At 39.1% G+C, this 24,445-nt stretch overlaps 1 protein-coding gene across 8 annotated transcripts in view; it reads right to left on the minus strand.

The window, feature by feature from the left end:
* The window catches only part of FANCC (FA complementation group C), a 282,752-nt gene that overhangs the window by 104,108 nt on the left and 154,199 nt on the right, over window positions 1-24,445 (minus strand). The window contains exon 1 of one of the 8 annotated variants that reach the window (XM_034646675.1): window positions 6,971-9,086. The exons of the other annotated variants lie outside the window; for them this stretch is intronic. Within the exon in view, the coding sequence (XP_034502566.1) occupies window positions 6,971-7,207 (237 nt within the window). The 5' untranslated portion in view covers window positions 7,208-9,086. Of the gene's footprint in view, window positions 1-6,970; window positions 9,087-24,445 lie in introns of those variants that run through there. 8 annotated transcript variants of the gene reach the window in all.

The raw sequence follows: 24,445 nt of genomic DNA on the forward strand, positions 1-24,445 counted from the left end.
CACCCCCACCCCCCACCCCTGCCACAGGGGGCTTCAGCCCACCTGGTCAAACTTCTCCTGGTCTTTCTCTTTGATCCCTGCAATTTGGCGGCATCAGACTCCCTGCTGGTCACATTCCCCCCTCCCTACCATTTCTTCCTCCTAAGAAAACCCACAACATCCACATATTTCTAGCTGCCAAAATTACACGTCTTTCAAAATCCATCTTTCTCCAAGACTCCTGATCCAGTTCCTGACAGGATGAGATCAGATTCTCCTGAAATTTCCATGGCATCCTATCTGTATTTCTTTGACAGCTCCTACCAAGTTCCGCCTTGCACTACAGTTATCCTTTTACTCTTCTACTCATGAGCCTGCAGGCTCCCCAAGAAAAGGATGGTCTTACTATCTTTACACTCCCTAGAGCAATTGTTAACTAGCCCTCTGCTTTGCATACACTAGGCATTTAATAAACACTAGCTGAATAAAAATAAATGGAATGGAGTGCTCATTTATAGTTAATGAACAAAGTAATTACCGCAGGATTCCTCTGTGACCCTGTTACAGTATAAAGTCATAAATTTTCTTTTTCACAATTTGCTTTCCTAAGTTTCAGCCCATAAAATACCCACAGAATAGTGGAAAAAACATGACATTGCTTATGTGCTTTTACTTCAAAGGGGTTTACTTGGTAACACTGACTGGATCCTGGCACACCGATGTGAATGTAGTTTCACGGAACGATATGCTGCTTTGGTGCTACTAGGCTCGTGGCAATCTAAGAGTACCACAGTGTGAGGGCACCCGGAGGGGCAGGAGAAGCCGCTGCAAGGGCCGTCTGTGCTGAAAGGGGCACAGAAAATCACAAATCTGTCTTGACTATCCTTAAATAAAAACTGTAATGCATAGCTACACATTTTAAAAACCTTTTTCCTGCAAACCTGAATGGCAAAACAAAGCTTTTGCTAATTCAATCCAATTTATTCAATTATTTTTGACCAAAAAATTTAATCCTCGAGGTATAGCACAACATGTTCAATCTTCTCTTCTCTCAAGCTTTTATAAAAGCATCCGGTCTATTCAGTTGTTGGCCAGTAGAACTGATGCCATTTTGAATACTTGGCAGGTCTGTCTACCATATAAAATACCTGTGCCCAAATACTGAATTAGTCACTTCTTTTTTTATATTCCATGGCATTTTATATAAACATCTAGTAAAACATTTGTTATTATCCTGTTTGTTATACTTAATGCTAAAATTTCCAATTAATTAAATCCCTGCAAGTGATTCATATTTTCCTAAATTAGATACCATAGTGAAAACTGCCTAATTTTCTTAATAACACAATCTGAAATAATCATTTCCTCTGACCACAAACACAATCCAGGATCTAGACCAACATATAAGCACCACCTAAATATATTACTTCACTGAAAAAGAAGAAAAGTTGTCCTCTATAAAGTAAAATGGACCAGCAGTGCTCTGCGTATCTCACTACATGACAAAACAACAAAGAAGATAAATGTTACAAAACTTTAAGACGTATATTAAAGACCTGCCTAAATGGAGAGAAATACTATGGCCTCAGCAAGAAAAATTCAGTGTCATAAAGATGTAAATTTTCTGTCACAGACACTCAATGTACTACCATTGATAATCCTAAATAGGTTTTTTGGTGGAACTTCAGAAGCTTTTCTAAAACTTACATAGAAAAGCAAGCACAGCACATGTTGAGGAAAAGAATAAAATTATAGAGATAAACACACAGCATGACCACTTCTCTGAAGCTCAAAAGCAGACACACTAAACAAGGTGCTGGTCAGGGTTACATACACAAAGGGCAGAACCACAAATTCTGCAAATTACTTCTGGATGAAGGTTCTAAGAGACAAAGTGGGATAAAACGAATTAAATATTTTACACTATCACAATTATTCCGTGCCTGTTAGTCTGAAGCACCCATAAATACTGAGATTTCTCAGGAAAAAAATATCATTACAGTGATGTAGTTTCACTGTTAACTCTCCTAAAATTTGAAATCCTTAATATCTAAAATTATAAGGAAGACTATTTTCATGTTATGATATAATACATACCCATTGCTCTTCATAAAACTATGAAAGAACTAAGATATAAATTGCTTGAAAAGTTATTTAGAATTCTGTAAATTAAAAACATTTTCTAAGTTTCAATAGTATTTTTTGTTATTTCTATAAACTAAGAATTAAAAAATATTTCAAAATGTAACTGGCACATGTAACTGGCATACCACCAGGTACTAGAATAATCTGCAATCCAAATCAAGAAGAAATGAGTCCTAAATTAAAGATATGGTTTTATTTCTAGAATGTTCCTTCTAAAAATCAGACATGTTTAATTTTAAATCATTTTGAGAAAAAAAAAACCCTCATTTTCATTGCAAATATTTGTGATCATGCATACTTTAGCAAAGTGATAATGGACTTTTTAAGGGATGAAAACAGCCTAAGCTTAGAACTTACACATTATTTCCTTCAACACAAAACAGCAGTCTAAATAAATTAACCTAAATAATGCCAATTCCCAATCTGGAACCCGACAATTTGTTTTCAACAGTCTTATTTGGGCATGGCAGGTTCAGTCTAATCTGCAATTACCACAGTTCCTTTTATTTCAATTCAATATCGAAACTGCTAAATGATTTCTAATTTTATAGAATCAGTATCTACTCAAGCCAAAGTGGACAAAGTTTAATTCAATGAGCAATTTACTACAGAAGGTAAACTAACCATATAAAACATGTGTTGAGAAACACCTTTCCCTATTACGTGGGGAAGCATGGTTCAAGAAACTAGGACTCAATATTCAATAATTAATCACTGATTATTTTGCCGTTTTCATAAACCACACACTGTGAGGTTTAAAAGTTCAAATATGATGGCAAAACAGGGAAGAGGCCAGAGTATAATTGCTTTCTTCCTCAGAAAACTTGAAATCCTATCATTTAAAACAAATGGATTTATTACTCAGCACTCTTTTAAGTAAAAGTTTCAGTGCTGAGAAACTATGTATCGATTAAGTCCTCCAGGAGGCTGCTGAAATACCCTTAAGATGAGTACGTTTTTCTCAGTCTCTGACGTTTTGGGCCTGATAATTGTGTGGGGCATTCCTGGCCTCTACCGACTACATGCCAATAGCAACCCCCCTCCAAGTTATAACAACCAAAAATCTCTTCAGACACTGCCAAATCCCCTCAAGGACAAAACAGTCCCAGCTAAGAAGCTCTGGTTTAAACACACATCTGCTTTTTAAAATTAGTTTGGATTATGGTTTGTGCATATTCCCGCTGTTTCTGTTATAAAAATAAGTACTAGCAATATAAAAAAGACTTTGTAATTGATATGGAAATAACTACGGTAGTATTATGTGAAGAAATAAGTTACAGAATAATACATGCAGCATTATTCCCTTTATATGAAAAGAAACACAAAAAAATTAACCTGTTTTCACATACAAATGCAAAGACTAGAAGGACCTATAGATCTTTCACAACTTATGATAGGGTTATGTCCCAATAAGCATATCATAAGCTGAAAATATCATAAGTTGAAAGTGCATTTAATACCCCTAACCTATCCAACACCATAGCTTTGCCAGGGCTACATTAACCGTGTTCGGAACACTTAAACGTTAGCCTGTAGTTGGGCAAAATCACCTAACACAAAGCCTGTTTTATAACAAAGAACTGATGACCTCTTGTCATTTATGGAATGCTGTATGGTAAGTGAGCAACAGAACGGCTGTGTGGGTCCAGAACGGTTGTCAGTGCTATGGGTCTTCCACCCTCACGCTCGCTGGCTGATGGGAGCTGTGACTGCTCAGCATCGAGTGAGGGGATAGTACCACATGTTGTTAGTCTGGGAAAAGATCAAAACGCAAAACTCGAAGTATGGTTTCTACTTTCGTATCACCGTAAAGTCAAAAAATTGTCAGCTGAACCATCAAAACTCGGGGACTATCTGCACAGTCTGCTGATACCAGAGACTATTTCTACGGAGGCCTGTGGTGTTGGGAGAAGGCTCCTATGTTTGGATTATTTGATTTTTTTTGTCTGTGAGACTAGATTGATGTATTATTTGTGTAATTTAAAAAATAAAGGAAAGAAAAAGGCTGTGGGATTTTAAAATTAAACCGACTTTGATTCTAGCTATATGATCTTGGGGTGATTTTTTTAAACAGTGTCAGGCTTCCCCAGTTCCCATTTCTATAAAATGCAGGTGATAAAATTGATTATATATGTTTGTTACAAAATTAAATGAGGCACACGCATGGGCGTGTTGGTTCATAGAACATCCCTGATCATCGGTAGCTGCTCTGTCAATCTCAGTTTGAGTAGGGAGGGAACAGAGCAGACAGCCAAGTAACCCTGCTCCTGGGTTTGGGGTAACTGTAGCCTTCTCTCTCTTCATTATCACGGTCAAGGTCCACCTCCTGCCCTCCAAATCATCACAATGCCTGGTCTTGCGTGCACCTATCTGACAGTGGGCCTACCACCTCTACACTTACCATCTCATGGTCTGATAAGAAGTGGATTAAGAAACCAAGGAAGAGCCAGTGAAAACAGGGTAATCTTCCTCAGTGTTTCTCCTGCTGTGATGTGGAGACATACACCTCAGTCAGAATCATCTAGGTTCTCATTACCATGCAGACATTCCACTGAATTAAAACCTCTGGGTATGGAGATTTTCCACCAGGACCATCACCCACTTCGCTGCACTGTGAAGTTTAAGCATCGCCACCCTACCACCTGTCCATAGCCCGAACACTATGTATATTTATTTCCCATGCACTGGGGAATAAATCAAGACAACAGAGAGAAGCCCAGGTCATCCTATCACTTCCCTCCCTTTGCTGGAGTTAATCCTTCTCTGGTCCAAAATCTACTATAACAACAATCCAAACAAGCTTTAGACCATCCTGTGTAGCTGTAGTAAGATTACTTGAGGAGATGAATGAGAATACTTTGGAGTGGAAACATCCTAGGACTTGGGAGTCAGACATACTTAGGTTCAACTGGCAATTCTTGTCAGTGGAAAATATCACTTACTGTCACTAAGCTTCAGTTTCTAAATTATCTCTGAAATGGAGAAAATAGTACCTCTCAAGGTTAGGAGGACTGAAAGAAACCTTGTATGAAAATCACTCGGGTAGAGATCTGGCTCATAGTAGGTGCTAAATAAATGTTAATTCTCATGGTTCAGTGCCAGGGTTGACCCAATTTCTTTGAGATAAGCCCAATGTCTAGAAGTTACCCTTATTAGGAAGAGAGAGAGAGGTCTTTGGTGCATTCTGTCTCATAATTTGTTTGCCTACAAATCAAACATTAACAATTGCTTATATCAAACTTAAATATTTGCAATGCCCCCAAATTGGAGACACAAACTGCACTCCCCAGGAAAGCAAGTGTGGTGTCATTGTGGCCACAGTTTCAGGACGAATATAAGCTGGTGTTGTTCATGTAGTCCTCTCCATAAAAAACTCCCGTTGGCTCTTGCCCCCCCCTCCCTCCTATCATGACTTCATTTTCAAAACACCCTCCTTCCCACCCCAGCTGTCTTTGCTTCTGGGGAGAGGACATTGTCAGGGAAGTCCACAGGCCCAATGAAGGAGGTCAGGGTTCCTGGAAGGCAGAAATTCCCGCCCAGTGAAAGGCAAAACATTAGTTTTCTTTGTACTTATTATTCCTGCCCATACTTTCAAATCTTCATAATCAATACAACTTATATCCCTAAAATTGTTGTTACTTGGCAGTCTGAAACAATCAAGTATTTAGGTCTGTTTTCTCTACAGATTATCTCTTTGTTTCCTATTAACTTCTACTCCCTGCAGTGCTCCGCTGTCTCATGTTTATAAGTCCAGATCGCATACCCCAACTAATAATCTTCCCCTGTACGACTTGTGGTCCTTGTCTCTTGTCCTAGAGCTTAATCCATCCTAATCCTTTTCTCATTTTAATCTGAACACTCCAAGTTATCATCTGACATGCCCTCACAATTTTAAAAAATAATATTGCAAATAAGAAATTATGAATATATTAAAAATCAACTTCAAAAGGAGAATTTCTTTTATTTTAAAATTTGGTATATACATTTTCTCAGCCTGGCACAGTATTTGGACATTTGGTGTGCTATTATTCAAATCCTTTGTACATCAATTAAATGTACCCATTGCTCTCACGTAAAAGATGAAACAAAGTTATTCACATCTCTTTTGCACTTTCATATCCACAGCCAAAACAAATTACTACAGACAGACTTCTGTAGCTTTTCCTTCAAAATCCTGCTTTCAACATTTTTTTTTCTTTTTAAACTTTATATGTCCCACTGCAGTTTAAATGAAATGATCTACAATAAAAACCTAACTGGCCTGGTATTTTTAGAGCCCTTTTTACTATGAAATAAACACTCAGAAATCTGGAGAATTGCAGTGGTTAAGTGTGTAAGCGAGAAGGAAGGCTGCTCATTCATAGAACCGCCCAACACCCATTGTTTACATAGCCTATTCCATGAGCAGGATGCTGACATAACACAATTCACAAGAATTTCCAAACACAGGTCCAATCATAACAAAGTCTGCAACTTTTACTTTTGCTTACAGAATCTCTTGCTTGCTCACTCATTAGTTCCAGGGGGAAAAATACAGTTGGTTTTCCAAAAACCAAAATCAAAAGACTTTAGAAAATAAGCCTGAAGTAAAACAGCAGTACTAATGATTCAAACAATAGCATGAAAATATACCTATAATCACATAATACAGAAAGACAGAGGTAGGCAGACTTAGAAATGTATGCTTTACGTTTACTGTAAGCAGGTCACGTGTTTAATAAACTACCTTGCCAAGCTTAAATCATCACTCCTTTGCAAGCGCCCTCAGCTCCCTGCTCACCACCCCCACCCCAAAGTGCTATGGTGCTTGCCTTGTGAAACCCCAGCCCTGTGAACCCATCTCTACCTTCTCTTCCCCAGCGCCCACATAGCCGATCCCGGTGAGAACATCAGACAGCGGAGCCGCCCGCTCTGGCTCTGATTTCACGGCCACAAGCCTCGAATAGGCCCAGCATTGTCTCACAGCCCTCCTATGCTTCCTGGTCGATTTGCTGCACAACTTTCTGAGCAATTCTTTCACATCTCCTCTCTCATCATACCACTGCCCCTTTCCTACAACTCCTGGAAGAGGACCTCGTCTCATCTACAGCTGAGAAAACAGCAATTAGCAAGGAGCTCTCTCAGGTTGTCACCAACCAGTTCCTAAACTCACCTACGTGAACAACCCTGCTGTCTGTCTTCCCGCCTATTCTGACGGAAGAAGCGTGTCTCTGCTCCGATAAAGTGGAGTTGTCCACTTGGGCTCTGACCCCCTCTCCTTCCCTCTCTGCCAGGACTCTCTACAGCGGCGATCCACATTCTCTTTGGCATCATTACTGGTTGTTCACATCGGTTTATAACCATGCTCTGAGATCTCTGTAACTTAAAAAAAAAAAGAAAGTTCTCCTTGATCCAACATCTCCCTCCTTCTAATTACTGCCCATTTCTATGCTCTGCATTTAGCAATTTCCTGGGAAAACTTTCTAAACTTGCCTTCTCTACTTCCCACCTCACATTCATTTCCCAGCCTTCTCTAACCTGGCTTCCTTCTCTACCAATTCACTGATCTGATGGCCACGAAGCAAACCAATGGACCCACCTCTACCCCCATCCTACTCACCTCCTCAGCAGTATCCTAGGTGTTGACTCTTCTCCCAGCGCTGCCACCTTGTGTGCCTCCAGGACACACACCCACCACGTGCCGAAGTGCTGCAGGGTGCACAGCCACTGTGGGTACGTGGTGTCCCTGACTTCTGCTCCCCTGAAACGCTTTTGTCTTAGCTGGTGGCATACTGTATTATAGTTTCTCTCCTCATCCAGTCTAATTTGCTGGTACTTCCTCCTCAATCTGATTTCTTAAGTGTTAGAGTCCTCAGAGCTCAGTGCACTTCCAGCTCTTTTCTAGCTCTATCATTTTACATACTGTTTACTGCTGAAGTCTTCTGTTATAAAGACTTTAAATCTACTTTTGATGTCTGATTACTGACAGCTTTCAAGTCCCACTGTTCCCCTTCCTCCTTCTGCTCCCGTATCTGGACGGCTGACAAGAAGGCCTTGGTACTCCTTCCTGTGGCCCCAGTGCAAAACGCAAACCTCAAAAGGCTCAGCCCACACAAGGCAACTCCCGCCCAAGCCCATCCTCTAACCACCATAAAAGCCAAACCAGTCTCCTTTCTTGCTCTCTCGAGTCTTCTGGAACAGCGGGGGAGCCAGCGCTGATCTCCCTAGAAAGCCCCATTATATAAGTATTAAACCTTTCATACCCTCTTAGTATGGGTGTGGTGCTCTCCTGGTTTAAGTGTGAGACCATTGATCTCTACATCAGAACCAAATTAGGGGATGGTGTTAGGAGGCCCATCTCACTCTTACTGGGTGACTACAACACATTCCAAAATTCTAGCTCCCACCCTGCCCCTTCTCCTATGCTCCAGATTCGTATATGCAACCAGCTTACTTGATATCTTTGAATGTGGAAGAGATAGCTCACATTTAACAAGTCTACGACTACTATTATTCCAACCTTCCCCAAACCACTTTTTCACCTTTGTCATCTGAGTAAATGTCAACATCCACATGGTTGCTCAGGTCAAAATTTTAGCTGTTACCTTTGATACATCCTTCATACCCTTTCCCTCATCCTCCATATCTGATCCATCAGCTGTCAATTATACCTCACATACACTCTACCCCCAGTGCCACTGCTCTCTCCAGTGCCACTGCTTTCACGCTGATCCGATCCACTACGACCTCTCACCTAATGCTGTCACAGCCTCCTACCTGCTCTCCTTCTTTTTATTCTTGCCCACCCAGCCCCCAGATCTATTTTCCATAAGGCAGCAAGAAAGAGTATCAAGCTGTAGCTCTCTCAGGGGCAAAACAATATTACAGTGAGAAATTCTGTGAGTTGGAGTGCCTGGGTGGCTCAGTTGGTTAAACGTCTGCCTTCGGCTCAGGTCATGATCGTGGAGTCCCAGGATCAAGCCCCATGTTGGGCTCCCTGCTCAGCAGGGAGTCTGCTTCTCCCTCTGTTCCTCTCCCTGCTTGTGCTCTCTTTATCTCTCTCTCTCTCAAATAAATAAATAGATAAAATTTTAAAAAAATTCTGTGAGTTTTGAATGAAGTAATAGTTTTGATGAGATTGGTCTCCTAATTGAATGGACATCCAGGGAACAATGGGATCAGCTCCTCGGTAGCTATCACGTGGTTCAGACCACTGACCTGGCAGCAGTTACCTTCACTTACTCCAGGATTTAAGGACAAGCAAGTCTGTTCACTTTCCAGTTCCTGCCATGGATACTTTCAGCTGAAACTTGATACCCTAGTGATGGGAAACCCAACAATGAAACAGACCTATGTCCTGGTTTTATAACCCAGCCAGCTTTCTAAATGTTTCTTAACATTTAGAGCATCACTTTCTCATTTTCAAAATGGAGATATATTTTTCATAGGGGATTGTTAAATGAATTTATGAACAAACTATAGAATGCAACACAAATTTAAGTTGTGAATATAACCCCCCTGACATGCCCTTTAAACAAAAAATACTATTAATTCGACTGAATTTTTTTATTACTAATAACTACAGAACAGATAGAGTAAAGATCGTTATGGAAATTTCAGAGACCTAGAGCTATGTTCACAAGGTAAAGGTTCTTGGAACTTGCATAGTTACAGAATTCTATTCCCAGCTTGTTCTCCCCCGGATGTCAGTCTTTTCCTAAACAGTTCCATTTTCCACCACACTCCCTGACCTCCATTCATCCAAAGGTTACACGTGACAATGGGAATAGGCAGGATTTCAGCAAAAAACCATGAATTCATATACTGTTAACACCAACAGAAAAATAAGAGTCTCTTGTCAGAGAGTTGCTTTACTATAAAAACTTTATCATTATGGATCTATGTTCAAAATAAGTTAGAGGATATTTATTGAGCACCTACTGTGTACCTCACTTTGGAGATGTAACAGTCAACAAGCCAGTGTAGGTTGCTGCACTCCCAGAGTTTACCTTCCAGCGAGGGGAGGAGGAAGAGGGAATGAGTAAATAAAGGAGTACATGACAATAACAATGATAAGAGATGGTGATCAGGAACTGTGACTAGAAAAAGCAGGGAAGTAAGAATGGGTTTATTGTCAAGAAGGAAGGGAAGCAACTCTGAAGACTGAGCATGGGACCAAGACTTGAAGCAAAAGGAAGGAACAGCATTCCAGGCCATGGATCAGCAAGTTCAGATCAAAGGCAAGAGAGAAAGTGCAGCTGAAGAAAGCCTAAGAAGGCCAGTGTTGCTAGGCTGCGTACACTGGGATAGAATGGTATGTGATAGGATGGAGATAAAACAGACTTCTTATCACACAGGATCTTACAGGCTGTGGTAACAGGAACTGGGGATGCTATTTCAAGCACAACAGGATGAAAATAAAAGGTATTTAGAAGGAAAATGATTTAATTTGTATTTTTGAAAAGTATTAAATTCAAGCTTTATTTTGTAGGCAGTGAAGAGCAATGAAAATGTTTCTGAGGAGGGCAGTGGCACAGATATGCTTTATGAGGATGGGGTTGACAACACCATGCAAGACAGACTGGAAGAAGAGGACGACACTGAGGTTGAGACTAACAGCCAACTACCATGTGAAGTAACAACGTGGAAAGTGCATGAACTGCCCTGACAGCAAAGGAAAGGATGAAAAGAAAGGATGAAAGGGAGACAGACCACATGGGCGGCAGGGACAGAACCTGGCTGAAACAGAAGAGGAGAAATTGTGGGGAAGTTTTCAACTTCGACACACAAAGTATAAATGCAGAGGTCCAGGTAAAGGAGAGAGATAGTTATTCAGTTTCAGCCACAGTGCCACTTGCTTCTCATCCTACAATTACCACCCTGCTACCTCTCTGCATTATCTTAGTCCAGTGTTCTAGCTGTTTCTCACCCAAGGCTGGACACCAGTATCATTAGACCCCAGGCCACACACCAAACCTACTGAAGAAGGACATGGGGGTTATTTTTTTAAAATTCCACTGGTGATTCTGATGTGCAGCCAGGGCTGGAATTCACTGGCCCAAGCAGAGTACAAAACCAGGATTGATTTCCTCTATTTTTTGGGGTAGATTATTTTGGTCATTTTCCTTCTTAAAGAACAACTTTAGCATTTCCTTTACTGTGGGTCAGCTGGTGATAAATTCTTTTACTTTTTGTCTGAAAATGTCTTATCAGAATGACAGCCTCCCCACCCCCCCACCTCCAGCATTTAAAGATCTCATTATACTGTCTTCTAGCTGTCATTACTTCTACGAGAAGTCAACAGTCAGTGTAACTGTCAAAGCCGGTACCAGAGTGATAGAGTAAGGCACTTGCCTTTGGTGTGGAACTGGACCCACTGCCACACCCCTACTAGAAGTGTGTAAGCAGTCCAACTACTCTACCCCCTCACCAGCATTTAGTGTTCTGGTTTAATCTGAGCCATTCTGATAGGTACGTGCTGATATCGCACTGTGGTTTTATTTTTTGCATTTCTCTGATGGCTAATGATTCGAACATCTTTTCATGTGCTTATTTACCATCTGTATACCCTTTTTGTAAAATATCTATTCACATCTTTTGCCCATTTTCTAACTGAATTGTTTGTGCTTTTACTGTTGAGTTTTGAGACTTTTGTGCCTTTTTTTTTTCATGTAGTCTCCACGCCCAGCATGGAGTCTGATGTGGGGCTCAAACCCATGACCCCAAGACCAAGACCTGAGCTGAGATCAAGAGTCAGATGCTCAACTGACTGAACCACCCACACACCCCTAGATTTTTTTCCTTGTAATGTACTGTGCTTTTGGTATCAAGTCTAAGAACTTTTTACCTAGCTCTAATTTCTAAAGATTTATTTTTTCCCAAAAGTTCTATAATTTTACATTTTATACTTAAGTCCCTCATCCATTTTGAGTTAGTTTTTATGCAAGCTGTAATGTTTAGGCTGATGCCCAAGTACACCAGCACCACTTATTGAAATTCCTCCACTGAATTCCTTCTGTACTTCTCAAAAATCAGTTGAGTCTTTTTGTGTGGCTCTATTTCTGGAGTCTATCCTGTTTCATTCACCCATGTGTTTATGCCTCTGCCAAGATCACCTTATGTAATTCCTGTAGCTATTATAGTACACCTTAAGATTGAATAGAGTGATTACTCCCACTTTATTCTTCTTTGTCAAGATTGTTATACCTATTCTAGGGCCTGGGCGTTTCCACATAAGTTTTAGAATAAGTCTATGTGTACAAAAAAAACCTTGCTGGGATTTTGACAGGACACACTTCAAACTTATATATCAATTTGAGGAAAACTGACATCTTTATTATGTTGAGTCTTTCAAGGCATAAATACTTTGTGTCTCTCTGCTGACTTAGGTCTTTTTAAATTAATTTCATCAGCATTTTATTATTTTTATTATTTTATTATTTTAATCACTTTTAGATAAAAGTTATAAGTATACATTAAGTACATACCTATGGATTTCATTTTCTTTAGGGGTGACTATAAGTGATACTGTTTTTAATTTCAGTTTCCACGTGTTCATTGTTAGTATATGGATATATAGTTGATTTCTTTGTGTTGATCTCTTATTTGGGGACTCTGCTGAACTTACTTATCAATTCTAAGAGTTGTTTTCTTTTCTTTTTTTGGATTTTCCACATAGACAATTATATTATTTGCAAATAGGGACAGTTTTATTTCTTCCTTTTCAATATAGGCCTTTTATTTCTTTCTCTTGCCTTCTAACAATGGCTAGAACCTCCAGTGCTATGAAAACAGATACCCTTGCCTTATTTCTGCTCAGAGGGGGTAGCATTAAATCCTCCACTATCAAGTATGATGTTATTAGTTGTAGGTGTCTGATAGATGCTCTTTATCTAAAGTCAAGGTAATTCCCCTCTATTCCTAACTCATGGAGAGATTTCTGTCATAAATGAGTACTAGATCTTCTCAAATACTTTTTCTTGCATCAACTGATATGAAAATATGATTTTTCTTCCTTTGCTTATTAATATGGTAGATTACATGGATTGACTTAGTACAGGTATTTTAAAGTCTGAGACTTTTAATACCAGTATCTAAACCTCCTATGTGTCAGTTCTGCTCTTTGTTGTATCTACTGATTCAATTTTGCTCTTTTGGCTCTTTGTGTGCCTACTTGCTTTTATTTTGTGCCAAATATTACATTTACTATACTCTTGGCCGAAATAATAGCTTCTTCCAAGGAGGCTTCTACTAGAACCGAAGCACTAGCAAGCCAGGAACCATCTTAATCCAATTCCAGAAAGTAAGATGATCTGAAACTAAACTGCACTCCTTGTGAGGGGCTGTCTACTTCGCTTCACACTTATTCTTAAGGTCACACACTCAGGGTCCCAATCTACAATGAGGGGTTCACCAGGACTTCCTCATTGGTAGGACATAGACTCTAATTCTTATCCTCCTGCAATGCTGTTAAAAGCACCTTGCTTCTTGCAAGGTTGATTCCTCTGGAATTGGTAGACACCTTCAGCCCCAAACAATGGGTTCACCTCCCTTAGCCTCTGTCCTTACCTGGATCCTGACATGGTAAGCCTTTACTATTTTATGGACTTTTTCATGCCTTCAAGTGTGTTTTTAATATATTGTATAGACTTACTCCTTCTCAGGAGGAGGGTTTTTGAGTTTGCAATACGCAGAAACAGAAGTCTCCAACGACCTATTCGGATTATTTAATGAAAGTTGTGAATCCCTTTCCAGGAAAACTACCCATACCAATAACATTTTAATACAATTTCATGGAATTTGCTGACCCTCTGAAGCCCATTTATGAATTCCAGGGTTCAAAGTCTTCAAGTTAAAAAGCCAAATATAGTGAAAAGAAAAAGGAACTGTACGCTAATCGGAGTCCACAGGTACTGACCGTTTTCTTTGTGTTAGGCCTCATGCTAATAGAACAGCCCTATAATCATGCTTATTTTTGCACACACTCCTTATAGTCTCTGCAGGAAGCGTGGCTTGTTGGTACTAAAAGTGCTGAGCTGACTCCTGAGGCAAACAGTGGTATATAGACAGGAGAACTTTCTACTGCTGCCGATGAGGTGATGCTGAACCCTGAAGAGCTACTAGGCAGAGGCTAGAATGTTTTCTGTCTAAATCTGTGCATGTTTTAAACTGATAGAGCCATCTAAAGAGACCTTCCTGGTGCGTGGAACAACATAGCAGAGATTCCCATAGGACCCCAAAATTGTAGTAAAGTGGGCAACAGTGACCAATTTCCAGAAGTCCCTAGGGGATAGGCCAACCTCAGCAAGGAAGATGGCTTACAAGCAAGAGTATAATCAGAGGTTTGAGACTGAGACCGCTAGAATAGGCACATGGCTCCATGCCAGATGTAATGCTGCAGCCTGATAGGCCTAGAGATGTTCTAAAGGCACCCAAAGCCAGCACTCACAGAAGACAGACATGCTTCATGACTCAGCAGGAGCTAGGGCTGATGGAATTTCTAAAATGCTACCACACTTGACTGGAACTAAATGCTGAAGATAATTAGGCAAAAAAGGGCTATACAGTGGAACAACGGTTCTCAATGGGACCAATCAAAGCCCATTTTCGCCCCCAAATTTGTGGCTCTACTAGCATTTGCTAGTCAAGGAAGACTAGAAATACATCTTATAGTGGTGAACAGTCAGACACAACTTTCAAATGTCCCACTGCACTTTCTGGTATATAAAGCCTGCCCACAGAGCCTAAATCTGCCTTACACATAAACACAAAGCATTTTTTGCATGTTTGACATCCTCTGATTTCTCAAAAAATGTAACTTCCTATGTCTATCACGGGAGATTTTACTGCATTTTAGTCAGAACTCTATCAGGAGTTGTCCATCGTTTTGGAAAATCACCTCCCAGAAGGCAAAGCCACTCATGTTATTTTCCTCACCGTCACATCACCCTCCTATATCAGTCTACATTTGCGGTGGTCACATTCTCAGAGAACCTATGTGTAGATCCATACATCAGATTATTTATTATGTCTTCTAGGGTCATAATGTCAGAGCACTTACATTTTGAAATGTGTATCATTTTATATATTGATCTTCATTTGTTTTTTCTTTATATTTTACTAAAGGCAACATACTGATTTTATTTTTTTTTAGGAAGAATATTTATGAATTTCACTTCAGGATAGCTAAAGGGACACTATAAAATGTTCTAAAAAAACTGGTGTTGGGTCTAAAAATGTTGATAATTCTGCTATGCACCATTGTCTTTAAAACAATCTGTACCACATACTCCACTCAAGCCACGCCTTCAAAGTCCCTACATCCCTTAAGGTCCCTTTCCAGTATGTAGGCCTTTTATTTCTTTTTCTGGCCTAATAACAGTGGCTAGAATTTCCAGTGCTGTGAGAACAGACATCCTTGTCTTGTTTCTGACCAAAGGGAGAAAACATTCAACCTTTCACCATTAAATATGATGCTACTACTTGTACGTATCTGGTAGATGCTCTTTACCAAGTTAAGGTAATATCCCTCTATTTTTAACTCATTGAGAGATTTTTGTAATGAATGGGTGTTGGATTTAATCGAGTGCTTTTTGCTGCATCAATTGACATGATAATGATTTATCATATGATAATGATTTTTCTTTTTTTTTTTTTTTAAAAAAGGTTTCATTTTTTAAGTAATTCTCTATACCCAAAGTGGGGCTCAAGCCCACAACCCTGAGATCATGCTCCACTGACTGGGCCAGCAAGGTGCCCCTTCTTTTGCATGTTAATATGGTAGATCACATGGTCCCTGGGTCTGAGTAAGCACTGACTGAAGGCAGTCGGCCCCTTGAACAATATGCTCCAAGGACAGTGCTTAGGTCAGTTTGAGTACCACTGTGTGTTCAGCATAGGACAGGCAGGGCCTGGTGCACACAGGCATGCCATTTGGAGAACGAAGGAGGGGGAGAACGGAGGAAAAGCACTATTAAAGGCCCCTGGTTTCCATTTTAAGGATGAGTGTTTATAGCAGTGACCTTCTTCCAGGATATGAAAGGTGCACATTAACCTTGGTACAATGGCTCTCTTGTTTAGATGAGACCTTTCCATACTTTACTTCCCCCACAAAGTTTTATGTTGCAAGAATCCCCTAAACAAGATAGTGGACATCTATTAGGTAAAAAGTTTTCACAGCTCATTTGAGCTTTCTTTTTTTCTTAGGAAATATTTGTGGATGGTTTATACTAATTGCCATCTATCTACTCTATGTAGTAAAGCCACTGGTAATAATAGATATTTGCATTTAAAAATGTTTTCTTCTTTCTTTTGGTATAAATCTAAAGGATAAAATCTCTTATTTCTAAATTTTCATTGACAAATCTTCAAAATTACAGAAAAATGCAAACGGATGCTATCAGAAATGTCAGAGAATATTTGGTGTTTGAACACCTGTGCAAAATGAATTACTATCAAGAGCTAATGTAGTGTAGCATGAATCCGGAATCTTCGACATTATCTCAAAGTTTGTGACACTTTGTAAATAGTCAAAAAATGTGCATTATAAAAAATACCAGCACTGTTGCTCATCCACATGACACCTTGTAAAATACGAAGATCTATCTGGAAGCCAGAGTGGCTATTTCACTTTCATAGAAAAGCAGCAAGATGTTTAGTGGAGTAACCTGTTACCAAATGGGGGGTTTTCAGGCAAATTCCTACATGTCTCAACTCATCTAAAACATAGAGATAATTTTACATGGACTGGGGGAATCATGGGGTTGTTGTGAGAATTAACTGAAATATGGATTTGCTTTGAAATCCACAAAACAGACTCAAAATCTAAAGTATTAATGTAATTGTTATTTTCATTAGAAATTCACTATTTCTCAAGTAACCTACATGTATAATAAGCAGATCACATAGAAAGAGAAGATCAGGGGCACCTGGGTGGCACAGTGGTTGAGCGTCTGCCTTCGGCTCAGGGCGTGATCCCGGCGTTCTGGGATCGAGCCCCACATCAGGCTCCTCTGTTGGGAGCCTGCTTCTTCCTCTCCCACTCCCCCTGCTTGTGTTCCCTCTCTCGCTGGCTGTCTCTATCTCTGTTGAATAAATAAATAAAAAAATCTTTAAAAAAAAAAAAAAGAAAGAGAAGATCATTAAAAAAAAAAAATAGTGTGGCACCTGAGTGGCTCAGTCAGCTGAGCGTCAGACTCTTGGTTTTGGCTCAGGTCGTGATCTCATGGGTCCTGGGATAGGCCCTCAGTCCAGCTCTGTGCTCAACGGAGAGTCGGCTTGAGATTCTCTCCCTTTGCCCCTCCCACCACATGTATATGCACTCTCTCTCACTCTGTCTCAAATAAATAAATCTTTAAAAATAAATAAAATAAAATAAAATAAATAGCAATATAAGGAATAAAAGCTACCTATTTTAACTTCAAGGTATTAACCTGAATAAGCCTGTCTCAATCATAAACATAATAGTCAAGTGTTCTTTTAGATTTAGACAATCAAAATGTACTCTCTAGAACAAGTCAGCTGAGATGATGCCAAGCTGTAAAGTGGTATAGTACATCTCACAACAAGAAAGCAAAGCCATACAATGCAATCTAGTACTATGCAATATAAAAACACAATTTAAAAGAAAGACTATTTTTGAAAACTTTTAACTATATAGTATTAAGCATTTTACAATTGATTTTTTAAAATTGTATGTATGTGTGTACGTATTTATTTATTTAGTAGGCTCCACACCCAGCATGGAGCCCAACACAGGGCTTGAACCCACAACCTCAAGATCAAGACCAGAGCTTGACTGAGCCACCCAGGCACCCCTGGAATTGTTTGATTTGTTTCCTTTTTTTTTTTTTTTAAGATTTTATTTATTTATTTGACAGAGAGAGAGACAGCCAGCGAGAGAGGGAACTCAAGCAGGGGGAGTGGGAGAGGAAGAAGCAGGCTCCCAGTGGAGGAGCCCAATGTGGGGCTTGATCCCAGAACGCTGGGATCACGCCCTGAGCCGAAGGCTGACACTTAACGACTGCGCCACCCAGGCGCCCCGTGATTTGTTTCCTTTTTAAGCAACAAGCAAATGTTAATTTTGCTAAAGCATTTTTTTCAAACAAGTCAAGAGGGAAAGAAAAGAACTTCATCTAACACACTCGTGCCCCGTGTACTCCACGTCTCTCATCCATCCCAGCTCAGTGAACCTCTGTGAAAGTAGTGCAGGAAAAATAAACGGTGTTGCTACTGTGGCTCAGACCACACAACTCTCTAATGGAGCCACTCCAAGGCTTGAAGTTCCATTTGAAAGTCACTAACAAAATCTTTGGAAAGTTAAGAAAAAAAAAACCCAAAAAACAAGCCAAAGAACTGGAGGCCTGGCAAGCCCTGAAGTCTGTGCTTATCCACACTCATGAAAAGTAATCACAGGTCCAGTCCAGTTCTGTCCCTCCTTCCGCATTCCCTTCAAAGCAATCCACTAACAAAATTGCTATTTCTGTTTTCAGTAAAAAAGAGAAAAGGATGAAGGAACAAAGACAGATTCCATATAAACTAAATGTGGAAAGAAACCACATTTATGCCACCAAGTAACAAGAACAACAATAGTTCTTAACTAATCCACATTGAAATCTGCTGGTTTAGCACCTAGTCATTTAAATTTGTTCCCTTTGCGTAAGAAACACCACACTCTAATACCAGCCAAGACACAGAAGGCCACCTACTTAGACAGTTGTAGATTCCTTTTTAAGTGATAGGTAATAGTAGGTTTAAAGGTTTCCAAGTTTAAAAAGATTTCCAGAAACCAAGTTCCTTAATGTACTCCAAACCTCAGATTAGCCATGTTGCATTACTTTCTATAATAACATATACACCTACATTTTGCTTACTTAAAGAAGCGTTCGCAGCTGTACCATGTAATACAGAAGACAGATGGCTCTTGACTACTATAATCTTGGAAGAAAACTGAAAAAAATCAACTAGGTATTTGGCAGAACTCAACAAAGAGCATAATAAACTCATTATCATGCAAATCACCTACAATGCCAACTATAAAATTGCTGTATTAAGCTCAGAGAAGGAGGAAAACTGGAGACTAAAGGGAAGACTTCAGGGGTGTTGCTAACTATGAAAAGAATTGGGGAAACTCCCCCAGCAGAAGTGGGGCTGTCTAAGCACAGATGACAGGGTGTAATGGGAAAGAGAAAGAGCTGATCTGGAGAGAGAGCCAGCTTTTCCAGCATGGGACAGAAGTTACACAACCTCCTACAGATAGTGGATCAACCCCCACCATTAGTTGCCAGAGCATACTCTCTGTTTCTGGAGGTACTTCAAAGATAAGCAATCACTTGTTCTAAAGATTTAAGATAATTCTAAAGAGAGGAGAAGGAGCCATATCAACTCTTACCTGTCTCCGTTTCCAATACAGAGGTTTGGTCCATAGGGCAGTTAGCCCCTTCCAAGTCAAAAGTAATCACCTTCTAAAGGATTAGTTATAAAGCAAGACAAACTAAAGAGAAGTAATAATACAGGCAAAAATAATGGTTATTATGCTAGTTTTTCTTTTTAATCCCAAACTGTAATTCAATAGAAAAATAAAAAATATTAGGTAACTGAGATAGATGTGGTTAGAAATATCTGAAGTACACCTAAGATTGATGTATTTTATGCTTATCACAATTTCCATGGATTTTATGATGACCACAGAATCATCTATGAAAGATGGCAATCTACAATGTTTGTTAAAAGCCATGTATTAAAATACAAATGGGTACAGATTATGTCAAACTAGAAAGAGATAGTTAAATAAGTAACAGGGATCATAACTATGCAACCTATGGCAGCTCCTTAAATTTTTAAGAGGATATTGAACGTTGATAGAACTTCATTTATAGGAAGATACATCATGGGTGCCAGGGTGGCTCAGTTGGGCAAGCGTCTGCCTTCAGCTCAAGTCATGACCCCAGGGTCCTGGGATCGAGTCCTGCATCGGGATCCCTGCTCAGAGAGAGGGGAGTCTGCTTCTCCCTCTCCCTCTGCCCCTCCCCCCCCCGCTTGTGTGCGATCTCTCTCTCTCTCAAATAAAGAAATAAAATCTTTAATAAAAATAAATAAAAAGATACATCATGAAAGTGTTCTGAAAATGTGAAGTGGACAGTTAATTAAAACCTCATGGCTGTGGGCTAATCTCAAACATTTATAGGCTCATTTGGATCAGACTCTCAGAGAAGCCAACAGAATATCGATTTGAGAACCAAATTAATAGTCTCAATATCTATAATAATAGTTCCTAGATTTTCTGGTCCTAGGTCTCCAAAGAGATTTTGTTTATATATGTTTTATCTTTTAATATTTACTGTGTTGGTAATTAAACCTTAGAAAAATTTATAATATTACCTATTAGTTCATTAGTGATAACAATAAACCCTTTATATGTAACAATATTATTTATGAAAAAAAGATATTTTCGAAAACAAATTTTGAGTGCCACAGTTTTACATTTTTTGCAAATCTCTTTAATGTCTAGCTTAATAAATGATATCTGTGTTCTCATATCTGCTGCTGCATTCAATCTATTGTGATATGTTGTTTGGGTTCAATATTTGAAGAAAATCCAGCATCACAAAGAGACAAAGTTGGAAAAGACATGGCAGAACTCTTAGAGACCTGAGGGTCCATGGACCACACTTGGAGAGCCACTAATCAATAACACAAACACAATGATGAATATTTACACTTAGGGTAGAATGAGGGTAATACAGAACTGCAAATATCACTGGGAGCATATAAATACTGTGTTGGTAATATGTCAGTATGTTCCTTATAGACCAAAGACAAAGAAAGGAAATTAATTTCAAGAACAGTAATCTGAATTCATGTAATATATTTGCTTTAATTTCATTCAAAAAACCACAAAAAGTAATAAGTAGCACATTCAGTCTTTTAGTCTAAAAGGAGTTCAAGGGGTTACATCTATATAAATCCATGAATCTCTGTCATGAGGACATTATCAGCTTAATTACATATTGGTAACTGGGGAAATGTTCTGAAAGCACATCTGTGAATAGAAACCCGCTGCACCTTCATTGGGTCTCATGCGGCCCACTCTGTGGGAACCACATGTGCTGGAAATGAGGCATTAAGAACTCTAAGGTGCATTTTCTGTGGTGGAGGTGTTACCCTGGTATCTTAAAGGCAAATTCTGAGAGCCATCAGGAAGCTCAGGGAAAGGAAGACTAACACTCACTCTTAAGTATATGTTAACTGGTACTATTAAAATAAAAAATGTCAACATCCCTGCTTTTGATATGGTTACAAAACTCCAAATGGTAATTTCTCAAACCAAAACCAACCTGCCTCACCCCCACTCCATTTAAAATTAAATGTAATCCTTCAGTTTATAGATGAAAGACAATTCCAAAAGAAAGTTAAATTCAGCATCGTTAACTTGTCCCAGTTGCACCCAGACTCTCAAGTTCCAATCCCCTCTGCCAGAGGGTCCCACATCAAACACAGGATGGCTCCCCATAAACAGACTGTAACGTACCATAGAACAAAGGGTGCCCAAAATAGCTTCAAAATACCAAAGGGGATTAGCCAGCAATTTTTTTCTTAAATTAAGCCGTTGTGATCTAAAGCTTGGCAAGTAGCATCAGAACAGAGAATTAGATTAGCTTTATCATAAATGAAAATGACTAAAGTATTTTGTAAGTGCTTTCATGAACAACAATAAAATTCTCCAAATATCTATGTATAACACTGGATTTTTTACAGGTATGACTTTAAAAGGAAGTTACTCCTGGTTTTGACAATGTCATTAAAAATTATAACTGTAGGCAATTTATTTATAATCAGTTTATGGGAAAAAAGTACAATATAATATGACTTTATTAGGGACTGTATCTTATGAAATATAATTTGTGAACTATTTTTTTAAAAAATCTCCTTTATATTACTTATATATGCTAATATAAAATATTATAATGTCATGTTTTATTATAAAATTGGTGACTAGGAACAGCTTGTTTATAATTTGAAGCAATAAGACATTATCCCCTTAAGTTAATCAATAGGGGTGAGAAGGTAAGGGTGTACATTTGTAATATTAACTGGTCTTTTTTTAACATATCTGTATTTTTCCAAGTCTTTCTTTTAAAAATCACTCTTTTAGGGAGAAAACGTTAAAGCTTCAGAGAATACATTATCAGCTATACACTTTATCATTTAACATAACTCCTCCCCAGAAAAACCGACCAAATGCTTTCATAAACTCCATAATTCTCATAGACAAAAACTAGTGACTTTGCAATTCCATCACTTGCTTCTTTTGTTAATATTCATAAACATTAAGGGCTAGGATAATAAAAGTTTCTAAAAGGGGAAAATGGATTACTAAAAATCAAAACGGGCCAGCAAAGACATTTTTTAATAAGAAAAAACTTTGCAAATGATTCAGATTTTCATTCAGTCAAACATCAAAAGAAACAAGGAGAAGTTAAGAATAAGGAAATAAATTGATTAAATTCATTTTACCAGGGCTTACTACGAGAAGTTGCTAACTTCTAATGATCACAATATCCTATGGATCATTTTCACCTTTTGTCCTGAAATAAAATTTTGAACATATAATTTTCAAAGAAAAATTTTAAAAACCACTGGACAAAGAAGGCAACAGCATATGCAGTAAGGCTTCATCTGATAAAAGCAACCAATTTAAGTGATAAACATTTAGGAGTCTAAAAAAGGAGAGAAAGGGGAAAACCAATCTAAAAAGAAATGCTATGCTTTCTCAAACTGAAAATCCTGAAAAGCCTGTGGAATGCTGCTGACTTGTGCTCTGCTCACAATCCCCCTCTCCCGGGGACTGGGCTGCCTGAGATGTCTGCGGACCGTGACCACCCACACTATGGGAAGCACCGTGATTAAAGAGAGTGCTGCAGTCCAGTATCTGCCAGCACAGTCTGTGCCATGTTGTAATTATTAAATTTGCAGTCTTTTTATAATCTGTTGCATGTGTTGTGGCAAGTCCCCTACATTGTCTAACAAGAAAACCACTGAACATGAATAGCAAGTTATTTTTAATGCGCACAAATGGCTAGAAAACTGGATACTTTTAATATTACACTTTCAACTTTCACAAAAAGGGTTTAACTAACCATACATCTAACGCTACCATGAAAACAGATATGCCTCCAAATTCCCTTTCAGTCTTCCTAAAGAAGATAACGGGCCCACGTTAAATTTCTTAGTAGGTAGCTAAGATGTAGGTTAAACATATACCAAGGAACAACTCACCCTTACATCTATCCAATGATTAAACACACAGAAGTATATTAAGGAATACAGGCATAAAATTCTGTAGGTTTATTCACCCCCAAACTTGTTTTCTATCAAAAATATGCTTTCCATTCTAACTGTGTTCACAACAGTAATATGGCTTTAAAGACATACTCTTCAAGAAGTATTATCGCAGATGGTACTTAAATGTCAGTCAGGACACCCTTGGCTCACCAACTTCCCCGACCCCATCCTCCCATTCTTGCTGAGGGAGCTGTCACCTAGGCATGGCAGGTCTTCTCTGTAGGAGCTAAGGCGACACAAAGTTTTTTTCTAGGGGATCCTCGGTAACTCAGTGAGTTAAGCATCCATCCAACTCTTGATGTAGGCTCAGGTCCTGATCTCAGGGTTGTGGGATCGAGCCGCACATAGGGCTCTGTGCTGAGCACTGGAGCCTCCTTGGGATTCTCTCTCTCTCTCCCTCTGCCCCTACCCTGGCTCCCACCCTCTAAATAAATAAATAAATAAACACCAACCAACCAAAAACCAAAGTTTTTTTTCTAAAAGTCTTTTTTTAAAAGGACAAGTCAGCTCCACCAGAAATTACCAGGCAGGCCTGCCCCAAAGTAAGACCTTCAAACCTCTACCTAAACCCACCTCCCTGCTTTGGGAGGTATGTGTGAGTGAACTCACAGAGACAGCTGGCCATGACTTCTATCACTAAAACGAAAAGAAACCAAGAAGAATTAAAGAAAACAAAACAACCATAAGAATTTTTTAAAAGATCCTTTCTAGAAGCATAAAATCAAAACAACCAAAAAAATCATGACCAATCTCTGTAACAGTCCTGCCAAGACAAGCCTTTCATCTGGAGGACAGATGACAGTCTCGTTCCCCTCTTCCTAGTGATCAAAGTCCTTGAAGACTATTTGCATAGGTTAAACAAGGAATGAGGATCCTTCTTTCCCAAACATACCTCAAAAAGCCATAAAATCCCCCAAAACCACAATACCGAGACTGAGAAAACCAACTTTGAACTGCGCTGGCCTCCAGGAGACTTCACATTTCCATCTCTCTCCTTGGA

This window comes from Ailuropoda melanoleuca, chromosome 17 (assembly GCF_002007445.2).
Source record: "Ailuropoda melanoleuca isolate Jingjing chromosome 17, ASM200744v2, whole genome shotgun sequence".
In the NCBI taxonomy this organism is placed as follows: Eukaryota; Metazoa; Chordata; class Mammalia; order Carnivora; family Ursidae; genus Ailuropoda; species Ailuropoda melanoleuca.